The 19,768-nt window shown below is 39.6% G+C and overlaps 1 protein-coding gene across 2 annotated transcripts in view; it reads left to right on the plus strand.

Moving 5' to 3' along the window:
* stab1 (stabilin 1) overlaps positions 1-19,768 on the plus strand; it is a 347,363-nt gene that overhangs the window by 186,028 nt on the left and 141,567 nt on the right. For both annotated transcript variants that reach the window (XM_073072696.1, XM_073072697.1), the window contains 5 exons: positions 3,161-3,256; positions 4,157-4,252; positions 4,422-4,469; positions 13,071-13,207; positions 18,194-18,305. In XM_073072696.1, coding sequence (XP_072928797.1) covers positions 3,161-3,256; positions 4,157-4,252; positions 4,422-4,469; positions 13,071-13,207; positions 18,194-18,305 — 489 coding nt within the window. The remainder of the gene's footprint in view (positions 1-3,160; positions 3,257-4,156; positions 4,253-4,421; positions 4,470-13,070; positions 13,208-18,193; positions 18,306-19,768) is intronic.

Consider the following 19,768-nt stretch of genomic DNA (forward strand, 5'->3'; position numbering starts at 1 on the left):
GTAAAATGCACTTGAGCCCAAGGTTCTTTGATGGCGGCCAGCCTTGATTCTTTTCCAACTTGTGTTGTCTTCAAAGTAGTAGTTTTCTTCTGCTTCTGTTTAAGAGACATATCTTAAGACAATCCTGAGTAGTTTATAAGTAATTTAAAAAAATATTTACTAACTTTTCTTCACTTAAACATTATTTTACTGGTTTTTTACGGGAGAGCTGGATTTCCATGTCTCGATCCTATGTCATCACATGACGTCCCCCGTGGATGACATTTTGATCTATCTAGGGCAACCAACATACTCTTTACCTAAATTGATGCAATCCTTTGAACAATATGGTCAATTATCAGGATACAAGATCAACATAGATAAAACCCAATTACTTTCATATTACTATAGCCCACCAAGAGAAATTGAAAGTAGATATCCCTGGGCGTGGCAAACGGATTCTTTCAAATATTTGGGCATCATTATGCCAAAAGATTTGGCAAAATTATCAGAATGTAATTATCAGCCTTTATATAAAAAAACTAAGGAAGATATGGCAAGGTGGAACCTGATTCCTTTTTTTAGTCTCAGTTCAAGGTTTGAGTCTATTAAAATGAATATACTACCCAGACTGTTATATCTCTTTCAGACCCTACCAATAGAGATTAATCAAAATCAATTTAATGAATGGAACAAGATGCTATCAAGGTATACTTGGCAGGGTAAAAGGCCTAGAGTTCATCTCAAAACTTTGCAGTTAGCAAAGGAAAAGGGGGGATGGGGCCTACCTTCTCTTAGAGATTATTATTTTACAGCACAGTTGAGAGCCGTGATATGTTGGTGCAACCCATCATATGACGCTCAATGGAAAAACATTGAGGAGTGGGTACTTCCCATCCACATACAAGCAATTTTGGCTAATAACCTGCAAAGGTACATAAATACTATTGATAACCCATAGGTGAAATTGACTCTTAAAATATGGAAAACTACTATAAAACAATATGATCTAGAGGGAGATACTGCAATTCTTAAATGGATTTTACACCGAATAAACTGGATGCTAGATTTAAGGACTGGACAGCTAAAGGAATAACAGTTCTTTGCAACATAATGAAAGAAGGAACACTGTTCAGTTTTGAAATGTTTAAAGAGAAACATTTATTAGAAAAACAAGATTTTTATCGGTATTTACAGATGCGACAATATGTTAATAGGATGCTTAAAAATGTCACCAAGGTAAGTACATGCTTGATAGAGCTCTTTGGAAAAGCATATAATTCAGGTAACGGTAGTAGAATCATTTCAAGCATGCATAAGGGTTTGTCAAATCTTAAAACACATTTGACTTCATACATTAAAACAAAATGGGAGAAGGAAGGAGGGATAATTATATCTGAGGAAGAATGGACAATAATATGGAGGTATCAATGGAAGTGTACCAGTTCACAGAAATGGAGGGAGTTCAGATGGAAAAACTTGATATTTTATTACACCATCTCAGAAATCCCATTATGATAGTAACCTCCCTGTTTGCTGGAGAAATTATGGAAATCAAAATGCAAATCATCATCATATTTTTTGGGACTGCCCTGTTATCAAAAGCTATTGGAGGGGGATACACAATGCCCTACAAGACATCTTTAAATGTGAAATTCCCTTAGAGAGTAAGACCATATATTTTGGGTATATACCTCAAGAATGGTTGAAAAGAGATAAATATTTAATGAATATACTCTTGGTGGCTGGTAAAAAGACTCTTACTAGGAAATGGTTATCACAGGAGAGCCCAACTTTAAATACATGGATGGAAATTACAATGGACATTTACAAAATGGAGAAGATAACAGCATCTGTTAATCATAAGCTGGAACAATTTGGTTCATACTGGGGAAAATGGTTTAACTACATAATGCCTCATAGGCCTGATTTTATTCTCACAAATCAATGAATATGTTGTAAAAAAAAAAATCGCTCCCTACTTGTACATAGTTTATTCCTTTTGCCTGTTTTTTCTTTCCACTCTTTTCTATAAGTGTATTTCTCAGATAAATACTATGTGGAGATTTGTGACATATATGATTATATGATATATATGTACAGTGTCTGAAATACATCTTATGGAAATGTTTGTTTGATGATGAACATCAATAAAAAAATTAAATTACAAAAAAAAAGAAATAGCCCTCTGCAAATCATACCTGGTTTTCTGGTACAGTCTTGGGTTGCCAAACTTGAATGCCACAGGTTTAGCCTTCAGCAGATGACGTACCTCCTGATTCATCCACAGTTTTTGGTTTGGGAATGTACAGTAAGTCTTGGTAGGGACACACTCATCCACACAGGTTTTAATGAAGTCAGTAACAACTGCAGCATACTCATCCAGTTTCAAAGATGAATCCCTGAATACAGTCCAGTCCACCGATTCAAAGCAGTCCTGTAGGCCCTCCTGAGCTTCCCTTGTCCAAACCTTCTTGGTCCTCACTACTGGTGCTGCAGTCCTCAGTCTCTGCCTATACTCAGGGAATAGAAGTACAGCCAGGTGATCAGACTTTCTGAAGTGAGGGTGTGAAATAGCACAGTAAGCATTCTTGATAGCCTTATTAAAATCTCCCAAAATGATGGTGAAGGTATTAGGGTGCGCTGTTTCATGCATGTTGATCCCATTGCTCAGGGTGGCCTTTTAGGATGGAGATGAGGAGGAATTTCTTTAGCCAAAGAGAGGTGAATTTATGGAATTCTTTTCCACAAGCAACTGTGGAGACCAAGTCTGTGTATTTTTTAAGTCAGAGATTGTTAGATTCTTAATTGGTCTTGGCATGAATGGATATGGGGAGAAGGCAGGAGATTGGGGCTGAGAAGAAAATTGGATTAGCCATGATGAAATGGCGGAGCAGACTCGATGGGCCAAATGGCCTAATTCTGTTCCTATATCTTATAGTCTCACATTCTATACTTACAGGAGCTAATTAATCTAACAACCAGTGTTTCTTTGGTGTGATGAAGAAAACTGGAATAAGGGTAAACACACATAGTCACAGCGATATTGTGTAGTTTGGTTGTAACATTCAACATTGAAGTTTTAACTTTTCCTTTGCTTGTTTGTGTATTTTAACAACCCTTGAAAAGTGCAAAAAGAAACCATTGACCAACAGTTTTTTTTTAAATCTCATTGCTTTAGAGTCGCTGTGTCTGTAAGAGAGGGTTTGCTGGTGATGGTAAGATGTGCAGTCCAATTGATCCATGCCTAGAAGAGAATGGTGGATGCCATGCATTGGTAAAACAACATTATATATTTTCATTGTTATTACAATTATCACCGATATTAATTCCCAGCTGATATTTCATTGTTTCAACCTTCACGTTACTGCATAGTTGCTGGAAGCCATTTAGTTCTGCTGTGAGATTACAAGGCAAATGGAGTCACATTATTCCATTTGCAAAGTAGTTTCTTGAGAGTGAAGTTCCCAGAATCAGTGCTGGAGTCTTCGTGCTTTACTTGAGAATAAAGTCTCAGGATATTTGCCTCAATGTGTATAGTGGTGGATCTCCAACCAATAATTCTTGGCTAAATTGTGATTTAATCATGCACAATCTAGGCTATTTATTGATTTTTTTAAAAAGAGAGGTGAGAATGCAGAATTGGTGGAGGCTCAGCAGGAAACTTCTCAATCTTCCCTTGTAAGCTATTCATGATTAATTCTGCAGTGAAATAACACTTTCCTGCAAAACTATAGTTGCTGCTTAAATTGTATAACTTAACCTTCCTTTTCTTATATTCTGTGTCTTGAACAATATTTTGTATGCCCTCTTAACCACCTTCTCTACCCACCCTGCAAGGATCCATAGGAAAGATTCAAGTTTATTTATTATGTGTGCATCGAAACATACAATCATTTATTTTGTACTAAGGAGCAGTTTTATAGGCTGTCTACATTATATTCCTAAATGTAAATAGCACATTATTGCAGACTGTCACCCTTCAGCACTCAGCCAAAATCTAAGAAAATGTCCCAACAAGAATTGCTGCATGGAAGTAAAAGTAGTGTTGGGATTTGAAACACAGAATCTTAGAACCTTGATATGCTCAATTTTCATTTGTGCTTAATAAAATTGGTCACTTATGTAAAGAGTAATTTAACATCATGCCAAGAAAGTTAATTGTTTCCATCTAAAGGCTGAATGTAAACCCACTGAAAATGGAAACCGGAAGTGTACCTGCCCTCAAGGCTATGCTGGAGATGGGATTATGTGCTTTGGGGATATATTAACAGTAAGTAGAATGACAATTATGTGTATCCAACAATAATTCATTTGTTAAAAAAATGTTTAATGACCCCTGAAAACTTTTTTTTAAAAATTATTTTGGTCTCTTATTTGTATATATTTTTAGTATCTCACTTATTTTGCCATTTTGAATTTTTTCTTCATGCAATTTAAAGGAGCTGGCATCAAGTGCGTACTTTTCAGGATTTAATAACTGGCTTCAGGTATGTAACCAACTCACTACGAAGAGAAGCACAACTTGAATTGATTTTTAAAAAAAATCTATATTGCTTTACAGTTCCTTTCCTTTTTTGTCCTCATGTATGGATTTTTTGTTACTTATTGTAAGTATTAAAGTGATTTGCCATCTTTTGGTGAGATCCTGTCTTCTTGCAAGGTGCTAAGTGATATTGTTGTGGATCTCTATCCTATCGCAACCTATCCTGAATCCTATTGCAGTCAAACTTTGCTTTGCACTTTGCTCCATGCTAACCACTAATGAGGCAAAGGATAATCTCCATTAAAGTTTCTACTAACGTAACATTCAAACACGATTTTTTGCTTTAAGCCACAATGAATAGGTTGTTTCATTACATAACAGATCTTAAGAAAGTTTGCATGGTTGTTATGAGTTTTGTTGGGGACTGACTTGTCCTGTTTAAATTTCACTCTCTGGTTTAGCTGATTTCCAACAGCATACAGAATCCCAAAAATATAAAGTCAAGATGGTGATAATTTATTAATGTATTTATAGTCATCTTGTTTATCTATTTGTGTTTCTTTGTTGAATCCATCAAGTCCAAGTAAGCAGGGGCAAATCGATTTTATGTTGCCCCCGGTGCATTTCATATAGCTGCATACATAATTATTAGCCCTTCAAGTCAGTCAGATTATGGGGCTGTCATCTTGTATTTTCCTACAAGCGAGAGCAGCCTGATTGCTTCGTAGGACTACTGTGACTTTCTTGTCTTGATCAGTGGTTGTAGAATAATTTGTTGGAGATTGATTTCCACTTTGAACAACTCCATTGAAAAATTAAATTAAATATGGAGAGCAGTGAAATTATACATTTTAGCAGAAAGAACAAGAGACTATATAGGCTAATTGCCACAAATCTAATGGATGTATAGAAAAAGAAAGACCTGAATGTTAATATACATAAAAATGGCAGGGTGTGTTAAAAGAATGGTTTGTGATTCAGTGATTCATATATTGAGTGCCAAAATTATGGTGAACCTTTATAAAATCCTGTATGAGCACCAGCTGAACATTGTCTCAATTCTACTCGCCTAGCTTTAGAAAGGATAACAATGGTTTTGTAAAGATATAGAAAAGATTTGATGGAATAGTTGCATGTAGAAGGGAAGAGGTCTGGTCACACGTATACAATACCATGTCCAGTTTAGCTAGGATAAGAGGAAGGAAATTGTTCCCTTTATTCTGTGTTGGGTAGCAGAGGTTAAAAATTTAGGGTGCAAGTTACAAAGGAGAGGTGAGATAGAACAATTTTGTTCGTAAAGTGGTTATAATCTGCAACACTGCACATGAGAATAGTAGAAAGAGAATCAGTTAGAATTTTCAAAAGAGAAATAGGTAGGCATTTGAGGAAGAGACAATTATGGTGGTGAAAAATGGAGGAAAAGAGCCAAATAGATTTCTCTGTTAGGAACTGGTATAAAGCAGACTGGTTGAACATCCTCCCCTTCCATAACAATTCTGTGATCCTGTGATAGACATGCGTCAGCTGACCATCAAACTACAGAAGGTGAGCTGGATGATTTGGTCCCTTTTGTTGAACACATCCAACAACCCTAAATGCTAATTTCAGTGGATGCCTTGGGCAAACCTGCAGCCATCCCCATCTATTTCTGTGCATTTTTGAATATCTGATACTTTATTTTTAGGCACTAAAATAAATTCAGTTATGGTCTCCAGTCTATTCCTGAGAAAATTCTTGAAGACTGATTCTCAGCATGTACTGTAATTTTAAGTTATTTGTTACCCAGTCTGCCATCATGACCATTGCTGTGGCTGATCTCTTAATTGTAATAAATCAGCTTTTAACCAGAATCAAGTCCTGATTGAATTTCTTTTCCTAATGTTTTCTCAAGAAGTTACAAGAGAGCAAGTGGCAAGTCCTATATATGAAATAGTTGAATAGTTCCATTTAATATCAGAGACTGTATACAATATACAACTTGAAATTCTCACTCTCCTCAGACATCCTCGAAACAGATGAAACCCCCCAAAGAATGAATGACTGAAAAAGCCCCTCCTGCCCCTCCCATGTGCAGGCCTCCTCCTCCCCCACCCACCATTCCCACCACCCACCATGCAAGCAACAGCAAAGCTTCAAAGAGAGGCCATGATTTACAGTACACCAGAAACCAACTGTTCATTCTAACAATTCGATATCCCCCAAGCTCTCTGTCTTTAACAAGAGAGAGACAGATATCGCTTCTTCCACAGCGACAGAGGAGACAGCAGTCACTATTTCAATGTTACAGCCAGTCTGAAGCATTGCTTTTTATTCTGAGTTCCCTGATTTAAGAATTGGCAGCAAGTTCTCCCTCACCATCAAAAGAGAGAGGCTGCCCTCCGACGGCCGCTCTCACTGTCTTCGATGTTCCACTTCCCACTTTCGTGAGAGGCTGCGGAAGACACTGGACTTCAGGCCGTACCTGGACATACTGAACCACAGCCCCTTGGCAAGCTCTAAGAAGAGGAACATGCCGCTGTGCAGAACCATAGCTATTGGGTGCAGCTGTAGATCAAAAATCCCAATGGGACCCCAGCCACCCTGAAAAGAAAAATAGTGACATTAGAGTAGGAAGAATTTAACAGTTTCGCTGATTAGCTGGGAGAATTTTCCCCCTGGTGCTATCTTTAGCTTCACCCACTCAATACAGCACAATGCTCTCAGTTTGAGTAACACACAGAAAATGCTGGAGGAATTCAGCAGAACAGTCAGCATCTACAGACATTTTGGGCCAAGACCCATATCAGGACTGGAAGGATGGGGGTGTTACGAATGAGGAGCAAATCTGATGGACAGAAGGGTACAGAATCGCCAATGCCTGCCCCTCCCCCTTTTGAGAATCACAAGATCACTATTATTTCAGGTCTGAGACCCAGGAAATGAGAGAGATACACATCATGTCAGTAATGAGAGAGAGACGCAGGATAACAGAAAAGGCAGTTGTTATTGACAACGCAGGAATCCACAAAAAGTGGAATGTCTCCTAACAAAAGCGGAACGGAACCACTGATTACTGCTATTGTCTCTTGGAGAAGGAATTGTGTATTGAGTACTGTACTATTCATTGAAACCCCTCAGGGGGCAGCCAAAGTGGTCTGGTTGAGGGATTGCATCATCCCAACCTGACTGACATCTGAGACCCCGTGAGTGAGGATAAAAGTCGGGTCTGGGGAACAACCCTCAGACGCACCAGGAGAAACGTACGAGACCGGTGGGGGGCTTGTGTGTGTGTCCATCCTTCCCTGGGTGGCAAGTCCTCCATGGAACGGTCTAGCTAAAGGATGGATACGGATCAAGATCGTAACAAGGAAAGTCGGCAAGTTTTTCTCTTTCTCTCTCTCTCTCCAACAATTGCAACACAGCGATCAACAATGGCTGCAGCCTGTATGACCAGAAGTTAACTTTAGATTTCCATCGGACAATTCATTATCCCCCAGACAACGACAGAGCTTATTTCTTATTGATTATTATTATACCCGCACTTTTAGGTTTAGTATTGACGACGTATATTATCTGTATATTTGCATTGATATTATTTTTGTGTATTTTTACTAATAAATACTGTTAAAAATAGTATCATCAGACTTCAACGGCTACTCCTATCTTTGCTGGTAAGACACCCAGTTACGAGGTTCGTAACAACTTGGGGCCTCGTCTCGAGATTTGATACCAAATTGGAGGGCCAGTAAATCGGGCTTTTAAGTCAAAACTTGGATCTGGTTGCGTGGATAGCCAGACAGGAAACCAGCAAAGATGGACGTAGACAAATTTATAAAAAACCCGACTCCGGAGGCGCTAGAGGCTGCCACAAAGTCAGACTTGATAAATATTGCGAAAGGACTAAATCTCGCAGAGGTGAGGTTGTCAATGAAAAAGTGGGAGATGCGGAGGGCTGTAACTCAGCATTATATTGAGAAGAATGTGTTTTTGGCTGAGGTAGTGGAACAGATCCCTAAAAAGGTACCAGCTAGTGGGACGGCTTAGTTAGAGTTGGAAAAATTAAGGTTGGAACATGAAATTAAGTTAAAACAGCTGGAAGCAGCTGAAAAGGAGATGGAAAGAGCTGAAAAGCAGAGGGAGTATGAGGAGAAGGAGAAACAGAGGCAGCATGAGCTGGACATGGAGAAGTTAAGGCAAGAGCGAAGAGCTCAAGGGACAGACCAAGAGGAGAGGTTTAATGTTAGTAGGGAGTTTAGGTTTGTACCTCCGTTCGAGGAGACGGATGTTGATAGTTATTTCTTGCATTTTGAAAAGGTGGCAGTGAATCAGAAGTGGCCCAGAAATCAGTGGGTGGCATTGTTACAAAGTGTGTTAAAAGAGAAGGCACAACGGGCATATGCGGCGTTATCTGTGGAGGAGGAGGGGTATGAGAATTACGAGGAAGTTAAACAGGCTATTCTTCGGGCCTACGAATTGGTACCTGAGGCCTATAGACAAAAGTTCAGAAATTTAAAGAAAGTGTGGAATCAGACGTATGCAGAGTTTGCCTATGAGAAGGGTGTGCTCTTGGATTGCTGCTGTGCAGCAGAAAGGGTGGAAGAAGATTTTCGGCATCTCAGGGAGTTAATTCTGATTGAGGAATTTAAAGGTTGTGTTTTGGATGATATCCGGATGTATTTGAATGAGAAGCCGAATAAGTCCATATCTGAATTTGCCAGGTTCGCAGATGAATATGCCCTAACCCACAAGACAAAGTTTTCCTCGAATAAGAGTTACCAGAAAGACCGTGGGAACGGTAGAGAAAGCCTGCCAGCTGAGGCAGAGATTCAGCCGGGAGCTAGTGATAAAAATAAGGAGGAAGAAAGGCAAGATGGCAGGAGGGGTCCTGGCTTGACCTGTTTTAATTGTGGAAAGGTGGGTCATATTGCATCTAAGTGCTTTGCTCCCAGGAAGGAGACAGGAAAAGGGAAAGCAGCAGTCCCTACAGGGTGTATTGTGTTGATCAGTAAATCGACGAGAAAGCCCCAGGTAGATAGAATACGAGAGGGGCGTGAGAAATTTATTTCAGAAGGGACCGTGTCTGTGAAAGAGGGAGAAACACCAGTTCCAGTGCGGATCTGGAGAGATACTGGAGCTGAGCAGTCATTGATTCTCAGTAAGGTACTAAATTTTGGCCCTGAGACTGGAGAGGTAGTTTTAAGAGGTATAGGAAAAGGGACAGAAGCTGTGCCTTTGCATAGGATCATTATAAATTGTGAGCTGGTATCTGGACCAGTTGAAATAGGGGTGCGATCAGAATTTCCGAGAGCTGACGTGGACGTCCTTCTTGGTAATGATTTAGCAGGTGGTGAGGTTTGGTCAGCAACAAAGCTGACGAGCCAGCCTGTAAGTGTTGAGGACCCGACCCTAGATTTCAAGATCTATCCCGCATGCGCGATCACTCGCAGCATGTCGAGAAAGGCAGCTGAGAAAGAGACCAGTTTAAATCAGTCCTGTGTTGATTTGGCTGAGACGTTTTTACTGACCCTGTACCAAGAGGGGTTAGAGGGTGGTAAAACAGAGAATAGGGAGGTGAAAGAGAGTAAAGGAGAGGAGGTAGACCTACCCTTAGCCAGGAGGAAATTTATAGAGGCACGGAGTAATAATGAGAAACAGATAAGGCTGTTAGAAGGTCCAGGGTTGGACATGGATGATCTGTCTGGCTTGACAGAACTGTTTGAAGAAGTTGAAAATTTTAAATGTGTTCCCGATAATAAAATAAGGGCAGTCCTAGATGAAAAGGATGCCATTACCTTGAAGGAGTCTGCTGGGTTAGCAGATGAGGTTGTTTCAGCCCACAGGGTTGAGTTTACTCCGGAAGGGAGTTGCCCAGAGAGTAACTGGGAGGATCAGGGGAACTTAGAATTTGAAAAGGGGACGGGTATTGAAAGCCTGGAAGAGGCAGAGGTCCCATTTGAGTGTGTTCAAGGTGTGGATGCACGTGGTACTGAACCTAGTAATGAAACTCAGGAAAAGTCTGAGGTATCTGATTCAGTTAAAAAGGAATGCAGTCCTTGTGGGTCAGATGGACTTGGTTCAGTGAAGAAAGGGTTAACCTTGGTAATAGTGAAAGTGAGAATTCCCAGTTGTTTGTGTTCGAAGGGGTATTAAAAGTTAGTGAGGAGATAAAAGGTGGTGATGTGGATATTATTATTGAAGGAGAAGGGAAAAGTGTAGTTCCTAAGTTGAATGAAGAAAATTTAAAGTCTGGATTGGTGTCAGAAGCAGTAACCAGGCTGAAGGAACAATGGCTTTTTAACAAGGTGCCTGTGAATCGATTACAGTTTGATTTGGAATGTAAAGGTGCCCCACTCGCTAATGTTATTCAAGGTGTGCTGTGAAGAGGCAGAATTTGAAATGTTGTTTGGACAAAGAGGGATCACTTGCAGATATTAAACTGAAAACTAATAGAATGAAGGGTCCTGAAGATAAAACTAACGACTTGCTTAAAAATAAAGAATTATGTAGAAGTTCAGAAAATGGGCTAAGTTTGGAAAACATTGTTGATAAAATAACTCCTATGAAAGGAGCATGCAAAAGCCTATTCCACACTGGTAAGCAAGCTAACCACGTGGGAGTTAACTGGAAAAGGGGCGAGGGTTGACGGGATGCCACTTTAAATAACAGGATCTGGTTTTAAGGGATTTCAACAAAGCATGTAAATAATAAAGACAACACCATGGAAGATTGACTGTTAAGTTTGAAAGTAAAATAAAGATTAGTATTTGCATAAACCTTTGTAATATACACGTAAGCTAAGATCACAACTCTTTAGTTTTGTTTTGCTGAAGAAAAGGAATTAAAAAATGGGTGGTTATTAAATTGGAGTCTGATGCTACAGGAATTTATTAAGGTACAAGATATTAAGGTATTAAAGGAAGTGACAATGTAATCACTAACTGTGTAGATGCTGAATTGAATGTATAACTGTATTACTCTGTAGTGAAAAAACTCTTTTGTATTGTGTTAGATTCTAAAATTCTGTAAGACTCTGTATTAGTTAATTTTTCCCTGTGGTAAAAATCCTTAGAAGGATGGGGGTGTTAAAAATGAGGAGCAAATCTGATGGACAGAAGGGTACAGAATCGCCAATGCCTGCCCCCCACCTTTTGAGAATCGCAAGATCGCTATTATTTCGGGTCTGAGACCCAGGAAATGAGAGAGATACACATCATGTCAGTAATGAGAGAGAGACGCAGGATAACAGAAAAGGCAGTTGTTATTGACAATGCAGGAATACACAAAAAGTGGAATGTCTCTAAACAAAAGTGGAACGGAACCACTGATTACTGCTATTGTCTCTTGGAGAAGGAATTGTGTATTGAGTACTGTACTATTCATTGAAACCCCTCAGGGGGCAGCCAAAGTGGTCTGGTTGAGGGATTGCATCATCCCAACCTGACTGACATCTGAGACCCCGTGAGTGAGGATAAAAGTCGGGTCTGGGGAACACCCCTCAGACGCACCAGGAGAAACGTACGAGACCGGTGGGGGGCTTGTGTGTGTGTCCATCCTTGCCTGGGTGGCAAGTCCTCCACGGAACGGTCTAGCTAAAGGACGGATACGGATCAAGATCGTAACAAGGAAAGTCGGCAAGTTTTTCTCTTTCTCTCTCTCTCTCCAACAATTGCAACACAGCAATCAACAATGGCTGCAGCCTGTATGAACAGAAATTAACTTTAGATTTCCATTGGACAATTCATTATCCCCCAGACAAAGACAGAGCTTATTATTTCTTATTGATTATTATTATACCCGCACTTTTAGGTTTAGTATTGACGACGTATATTATCTGTATATTTGCACTGATATTATTTTTGTGTATTTTTACTAATAAATACTGTTAAAAATAGTATCATCAGACTTCAACGGCTACTCCTATCTTTGCTGGTAAGACACCCAGTTACGGGGTTCGTAACAGGGGGAAGAAGCTAGAATAAGAAGGTGGGGGAGGGGAGGGAGTACAAACTAGAAGGTGAGAGGTAAATCCAGGTGGGAGGAAGATGTGGTAGGTGAAAAAGGCAAAGGGCTGGAGAAAAAGGAATGTAGGAGAGGAGAGTAGTCCATCAGAGAAAGGGAAGGAGGAGGTGTGCCGGGGAGGTGATAGACAGTTGAAGAGAAGAGTAGAAGTGAGAGGGAGCACAAGTGTGGAATGGAAGAGGGAACAGGGGAGGGAGAAGGGGAAAATTTCATGGAAGTTATAGAAATCAATGTTCATGCCATCAGGTTGGAGGCTACCCAGATGGAATATGAGTTGTTACACCTCCAACCTGAGAGTGGCTATATCATGGCAGGAAAGGAAGCTATTGGCCGACATGTTGGAATGGGAATGGAGTTTGGAATTAAACTGGTTGTCCACTGGCAAATCTTAGTTTTTGTGAATGGAGCGAAGGTGCATTTCAGATTATATTGGGTAAAATTATATTACAGTTCATAAGGGGCTCAAACATTAATAGGAAAGGATTTTGAGATTAAACATGAAACGGTGAGCTGAGTTAAGTGTAGGAATTAACCTTTGTTTTGAGAGTAAATTTTGTAGATTGGATGATGAATTCTGAGATGCTTGCCATTTTATCTTCTGAAACAGATATTGCAGGACCGAGTGGAAATTCCCGCAGGAGCTAATGTGACTGTTCTCGTGCCTTCAGAAGCAGCCATAGGCAATGTGGATAAGGCTGTAATAGAATCTTGGAAAAATAAAGAGTACTTGCCAATGATAGTAAAGTAAGACTTCACCATTTTACTTAGCTTTGAAAATTCTCTTTTTGTTTTCCATAACAGCTTAGCAAGGTTATCCAATGAATGATAGATCTACCCTGATTAGATTGAAGGTACTTTAAGTGTACAAATTGGCATCTTATTTGAGATAAGGTACATTAGCACATATCAGAAAATAAGAGCACTTACTTTATGGTTCAGTTTCATGCAGCACATGTTATTTCACTGAGGGAAATCCATTGGAGGAAATAAATTATTAAGCTGGCAAAGCACACATTTTTTCTGAGTTTATCCCACTGGCAATCATTTCCACATTCAAAATTCAAGATTCCACGTGAAATTACAACAGTTACAAAATTGGCAACACACGCACAAAATGCTGGTGGAATGAGCAGGCCAGGCAGCATCTCTAGGAAGAAGTACAGATGATATTTCAAGCTGAGACCCTTTGTGAGACGAAGGGTCTCATCCCGAAACGTCAACTGTACTTCTTCCTAGAGATGCTGCCTGGCCTGCTGTGTTCCACCAGCATTTTGTGTGTGTTGCTTGAATTTCCAGCATCTGCAGATTTCCTCATGTCTGAGTTACAGAATTGGAATGGACTCTTCTTTTACTTGCCATCAGATGTCCATGAAATAACTTTATATGTTGTGAATCTTTCACCCCTTATCAACCAAAATTGGACCTCCCACGTCAAGAGAATGACTGTTGAATGAAATTCACAAAAAAAGGAGCAAAGTGTGCTGAAGATCACCAAAGAGCTTTTTTTTGTATTCTAACATTGTGCCAGCTTCATTGTGCAGTGACAAAGGTATTCGGATCTTCAGTGATTTCAGTCGTTTAACTGTATGTATCTCAGTGCAACATAGCATGATCTTTGCCTTACTGATCTTCCAGCGCCTTGTGACTGAGACCATTTCACAGTCCTGGGGACCACCCACGTGCATGAAATTTTGCCATATTTGATGGCCCTTAAGGTCTTCCTCCTCTCCATGGCCATATATTATGTAGCTAGTCTTGAGATTGGCATGAGGAGAAGTTCTTTAAGGTCTAAGTTCTTCCCATTGAAGAGTGTGAGAGTAGTGCAACATTTGCAAACACTTCATGCACAAAAAAACTTAGTGTATGACCAACATGCAGCGAGAGAATTACTACTTCTTGGTTGGAAATATAATGGTCTACTTTTAAAGAACTTCCAGTGTAGAGAGGCTACAATCTGGGACTTGCATTGTATGCAGTGATTTTTTTGCACCTGAATCCAATTTCTCAGCAATGGTGTTACGTATTTTGAAGAAAGTATTTGTGATTTCTGTTTCTGCTCATTTTGCAATTGACGATGTTGTGAATGAAGTCACCAGAGAAAAGTACTGGCAGCTATGAAGCAGCTTTTTTATGTGACACAAAAAGATACAGCAGGCATTGTATGGAGGCAACACAAATGCTGGAGGAACTCAGCAGGTCAGGCATCATCTATGGAAACAAGTACAGTCACCATTTTGGGCCGAGACCCTTCATCAGGACTGGAGAACAAAAAAGATGAGAAATCAGAGTAAGACGGTGAGGGGGGAGGAGAAGAGAGGAAGAAATATAAGGTAGTAGATGATAGATGAATCCAGGATGGGGGAAAAGGGTGAAGTAAAGAGCTGGGAAGTTGATTGGTGAAAAAGATACAGGGCTAGAGAAGGGGAAATCTGATGGTAGAGGACAGAATGCCATGGAAGAAAGAGAAGGTGATGGACAGGTAAGGAGATAAGGTGAGAGAGGGAAATGGTGAAGGGGAGGGAAGTCATTACCAGAACTTAAAGAAATCGATGTTCATGCCATCAGGTTGGAGACTACCCAGACGGAATATAAGGTGTTCCTCATCCAACCTGAGTGTGCCCTCAACACGGCAATAGAGGAGGCTGCGGACTGATATCTTGAAATGGGAATGGAAAGTGGAATTAAAATGGGTGGCCACTGCAGATGCTGCTTTTTCTAGCAGATGTAGTGTAGGTGCTCCCAATCACAGATACCTGAACTATACACCTTCCCACCTTGTGCTTGTAAAAATGCCATCTCTTCTCTCAATTCCTTTGTGTCCACCACATCTGCTCTCAGCATGAGACTTTTCATTCCAGAACTAAGAAGGTGTTCTTTTTCCAAGAAAGAGGCTTCCCTTCCTCCACCATCAATGTTGCCTTAACCATATCTCTTCCATTTTGCACACATCTGCCCCATCTTTCCACCACCTCACCAGGGATAGGGTTTCTCTTGTCTTCATCTACCACCCCACCAGTCTCTGCGTACAGTGCGTAATTCTCCATAACTTCCACCATTTCCAATGGGATTCCACCACTAAGCACATCTTTCTCCTCCCCACCCCACTTTCTGCTTTCTTCAGGGATCACTTCCTGAGCAACTCCTTTGTCCATTCGTCCCTCCTCACTAATCTCCTTCCTGGCACTTATCCTTGCAAACGGAACAAGAGCTACATCTGGCCCTACATCTCCTCCCTCGCTACCATTCAGATCCCAAACAGTCCTTCCAGATGAGGTGACACTTCACCTATGAGTCTGTTGGGGGTCATCTACCATACCTGGTGCTCCCAGTGTGACCTCCTGTATATCAATGAGAACCAATATTGATTGGGAAACTGTTTAGCCGAGTTTCTACACTCCATCTGCTAGAAAAAGCGGCCACCCATTTTAATCTCATTTTTCATTTCCATTCCAACATGTCAGTCCGTGGCCTCCTCTACTGTTGCGATGAGGCCACACTCAGGTTGCAAGAGCAACACCTTGTACTCTTTCTGGGTAGCCTCCAACCTGATGGCATTAACATTGATTTCTCAAACTTCTGATAATTGCCATCCCCGACCCCTTCACAATTCGCTTTTCCCTTTTCCCTCTCTCACCTTATCTCCTTACCTGCCCATCATCTCTTTCAGGTACTCCTCGCCCACTTCTTCCTTCCATGGCCTTCTGTCCTCTCCTATCAGAATCCCCCTTCTCCAGCCCTGTATCTCTTACACCAATCAACTACCCAGCTCTTTATTTCGCCCCCCCCAGCCCCCCCAACCCAGTTTCACCTATCACCTTATGTTTCTTCCTCTCTTCCCCACCCCCCCCCCCCATCTCTAACTCCTCATCTTTTAATTCTCTCCAGTCCTGATGAAGGGTCTCAGCCCGAAACATCGACTGTACTTAGATTCCATAGATGCTGCCTGGCCTGCTGAGTTCCTCCAGCGTTTTGTGTGTTGCTTGGATATCCAGCATCTGCAGATTTTCTCATTTGTGATGAGGCATCATATGGAGATGATTTTGGTCGGAAGGTCTGCCTATGCCCAGCACTACACACATTTTATGTGCTAAACATCAAAGACAATTCCATATTGACAATGCTTTCTTTGAAACTGCACACAAACTTCACACCTCCTGATTTGCACCCACAACACAGACATTTAAATTTGATCGGCATTGTCTGGTCTGTGATTCATGGCTTTTAGGAACCTATTGTTCATTTAAATTTAATCTACAACTTACATTCAGATTTGAAGATTGGTAGTTGAGAAGTCATTTGCTAAATGTAAATATGCTAAACCCAAAAATCGCTCTATCGGATCATATATAGTTTATCATGCTATTATATATAATATATATCATATATAGCTTTGATAGTTTTCTGCATTTTGTATATTTTCAAGTATGATAGTGGAAGGGCTTAAGCTTGCCATGCCATGCTCTGAAAAATACATGTATTCTTGGATATATGAAAGGATTGTGTTCCAGGAAAACGTGTAGTTAAGTAATATTTTAAGATACTATGAAAATTTTGAACTAAATATATTAAGAATATAAACTAATTGGGGAACTATGTAGTTCAAATACTTAGACAGGGTGTAGCAATGTATATTACCGGTTGAGTAAAACAGTCAATTAAATAGTCAATCTAGTGAAAACTTGTACAATTAACCTGTTTCACTCCCCATTCATATAAATTTTGTGGATTCAGAACTTAGTTTCCCAAATAGTACAAGGATTCTGTTGACAGTTTATAAGTTGATGCTAACATCTGTATGAATGAATTAGATTAAACTTTTTAATGTAGAGTATTTTGTAGACAAACTAACTATGCCAGTACAGTAAAGGTTGTTTCAAACAAAAGATTCACTGTTCTAAAAGGAATACCTGTTCATGCAACCATGTAATTGACATAAGTATCAAAATAGTTACAGCCTTGATGCAGCTCTAACCTTGACAGAACTATTCACACATTTAAAATCAAATTATCCTTGCAAAACCACTTAGTATTTGTTGCTGAAATTTGTAGATTAGTGAGCAAGGCATTTTGAGTAAAACATTAGAGAGAATGTAACTTAGCCACTGTTTTATAATTTTAATGTGCATAATTTTTCTTCAGGCTAAGAATTTGCATTAATTGTTAAGTGAAATATAAAATCACTTACAGTCATGTAAGTGATCTACATCAGAGGGAACCACTTCCTCCCCACCACCATCAGATTTCTGAATGGTCCATGAACCAATAAACACTACCTCATTAATCCTTTTTTCTGATTTATTTGTTTAGTATTTTATAGTAATCCCATGTCTTTGCATTGTACTGCTGTTGCAAAACAAGTTTTATATCATATAAGACAATGATAGTAAATTTGCTTCCAATGAAACAAACAGCTGTCTGCATGATTTAAAGCAACAATTCGCAGCGGCAGAGTCAGCGTTTCAGTACTCTCACTGAATGGGTCCTGACCTAGAGCTTCAACCTAAAATATCTGCAATTCCTTCCCTTCCCCCTCCCCCCGTATCTGCTTACACTGACAAAACAATTATAGTGTTCACTGAAAAAGGCATAAGACCCCTTCTAGTTCTGTTTTTATTTTAGTGCTAATTGCTTTGAAATGTTTCACTGGTGTTTTGGGCTCTCATAAGTGTAATCTTGGTTATGTCTCAGAGGATTTGCAACTGCTGTAATTCTAGTACTTGGTACCTTTAGGTCACATTTCATTATGGGTGCACTTACCGTTGATGACTTAAAAGAGTTCGAAGGACACAACTTATCAACAATGAACATATTTATCAGGTTGCCAATCAAGAATGAGAATGGGGTGAGCAAATGAATTTTTGCATTTCATGTTTAATATATGATTCGTTTGTAGCTCTCTCCATGAAAGATAATAAGGTACATATTATCTAGTTACACTGTGCCCTCTCCCCCACAATCTCCACACACTCCAAGCTCTCTGACATACTTTGGTCATTTTAAATTGAGCAGAGCAACTTTCACAGTTTATGGACTGTGAGTGCAATAGAATCTGGCATTTGATAGAATAATGATGACTGAGTGGAAAGATTCCATTGGCTGACATGACTATGCCTACTGTGAGTTTGTACTTATTCTTATGTTTGTAGCAATCCCTATAGCTGCATAGAGTCTGGCACTTCACAGTATTAGTGTGTTTTACAATTTTCAGTATTCATTTTAGTGAATATGGTTACTTGTTTAATTGCCCACTTGCAATAACTGTATCTGAAATTTACTCAGTGCAAGCCAAGTATAGTGAGGATATCTAGAATATCGAAGAGGATGCTGTTTGTTGCATGGGTTTAAATTTTGTAAACAACACAAACTGTTTTGTGAAGCCTAAGACAACATGAATTATAATTTTGTGAGTTTAGCAGCACATATATATCCTACAGTCTTGTTAACTTTTACTTTTCTTTCCATGCATTCTCCTGAGTACTACTTGTGCCAAGAAACTGTTCTTGGCAGGAATCTTCCCATGATACTTCCTAGTTCCTGACATGGGCTAACCTCTGTCTTCTATTATTAAAAATTTTGCAAGTATTCCTGAATGATTAAATTGTAATAAGAAAGAATTTCGGCAGTGCAGAGTATGACAAAAGTTAAACTACTCCACATTTTTTATTATGATATATTTTGCTGAAAGAGGATTTGCTGTTTGTATGGGTGACTGACTCATTTGAACTGTGAATATAATTGAACTTGAAATTTAATCAGAATCACATTAATTTATTGGGAAGATTCCACTGGCTGACATGACTGCCTTATCTGGTTGTATACATTTTGATCAACTGCATGCAGTTTATAGTTGCTCAGATGTTTACATTAATCCTGGTTGTTGTATTTAATGTTTCTGAAGGGTTTGTGGGACACAATATAAATAAGTTTTAATTTTTGCAGGATTTATTTCAACAGTTTCATTTCCTTCATGAAAACATTGAGCCAGCAATGAGCTCTGTGAGAATTTTTTTGTGTGTATCAGAAGCCCTCATTAATTACTGGTGCCTATCCTATAATGTTTATCAATTACAGGTCTTTAACTGCCATAACTCACCATCACTATTTATTGGAAATTCTTTGGAATGAAGTAGTGAAAAATAATTCCACTTCTTGGTGTTCTTAAACCATGAAACACCTGAAATTTCAGGAATTGCCCTCCCCCAATGAAAACTGATCATAGCAGAATTCCTGGCTGCCCACTCCTGAGGAGGAATATCCCACTTTGAACTGTGTGGAGATCTGCGTGAGGTTGCAAGGATAATTTCA

The sequence above is a fragment of the Hemitrygon akajei genome, chromosome 19, assembly GCF_048418815.1.
Source record: "Hemitrygon akajei chromosome 19, sHemAka1.3, whole genome shotgun sequence".
Lineage (NCBI taxonomy): Eukaryota > Metazoa > Chordata > Chondrichthyes > Myliobatiformes > Dasyatidae > Hemitrygon > Hemitrygon akajei.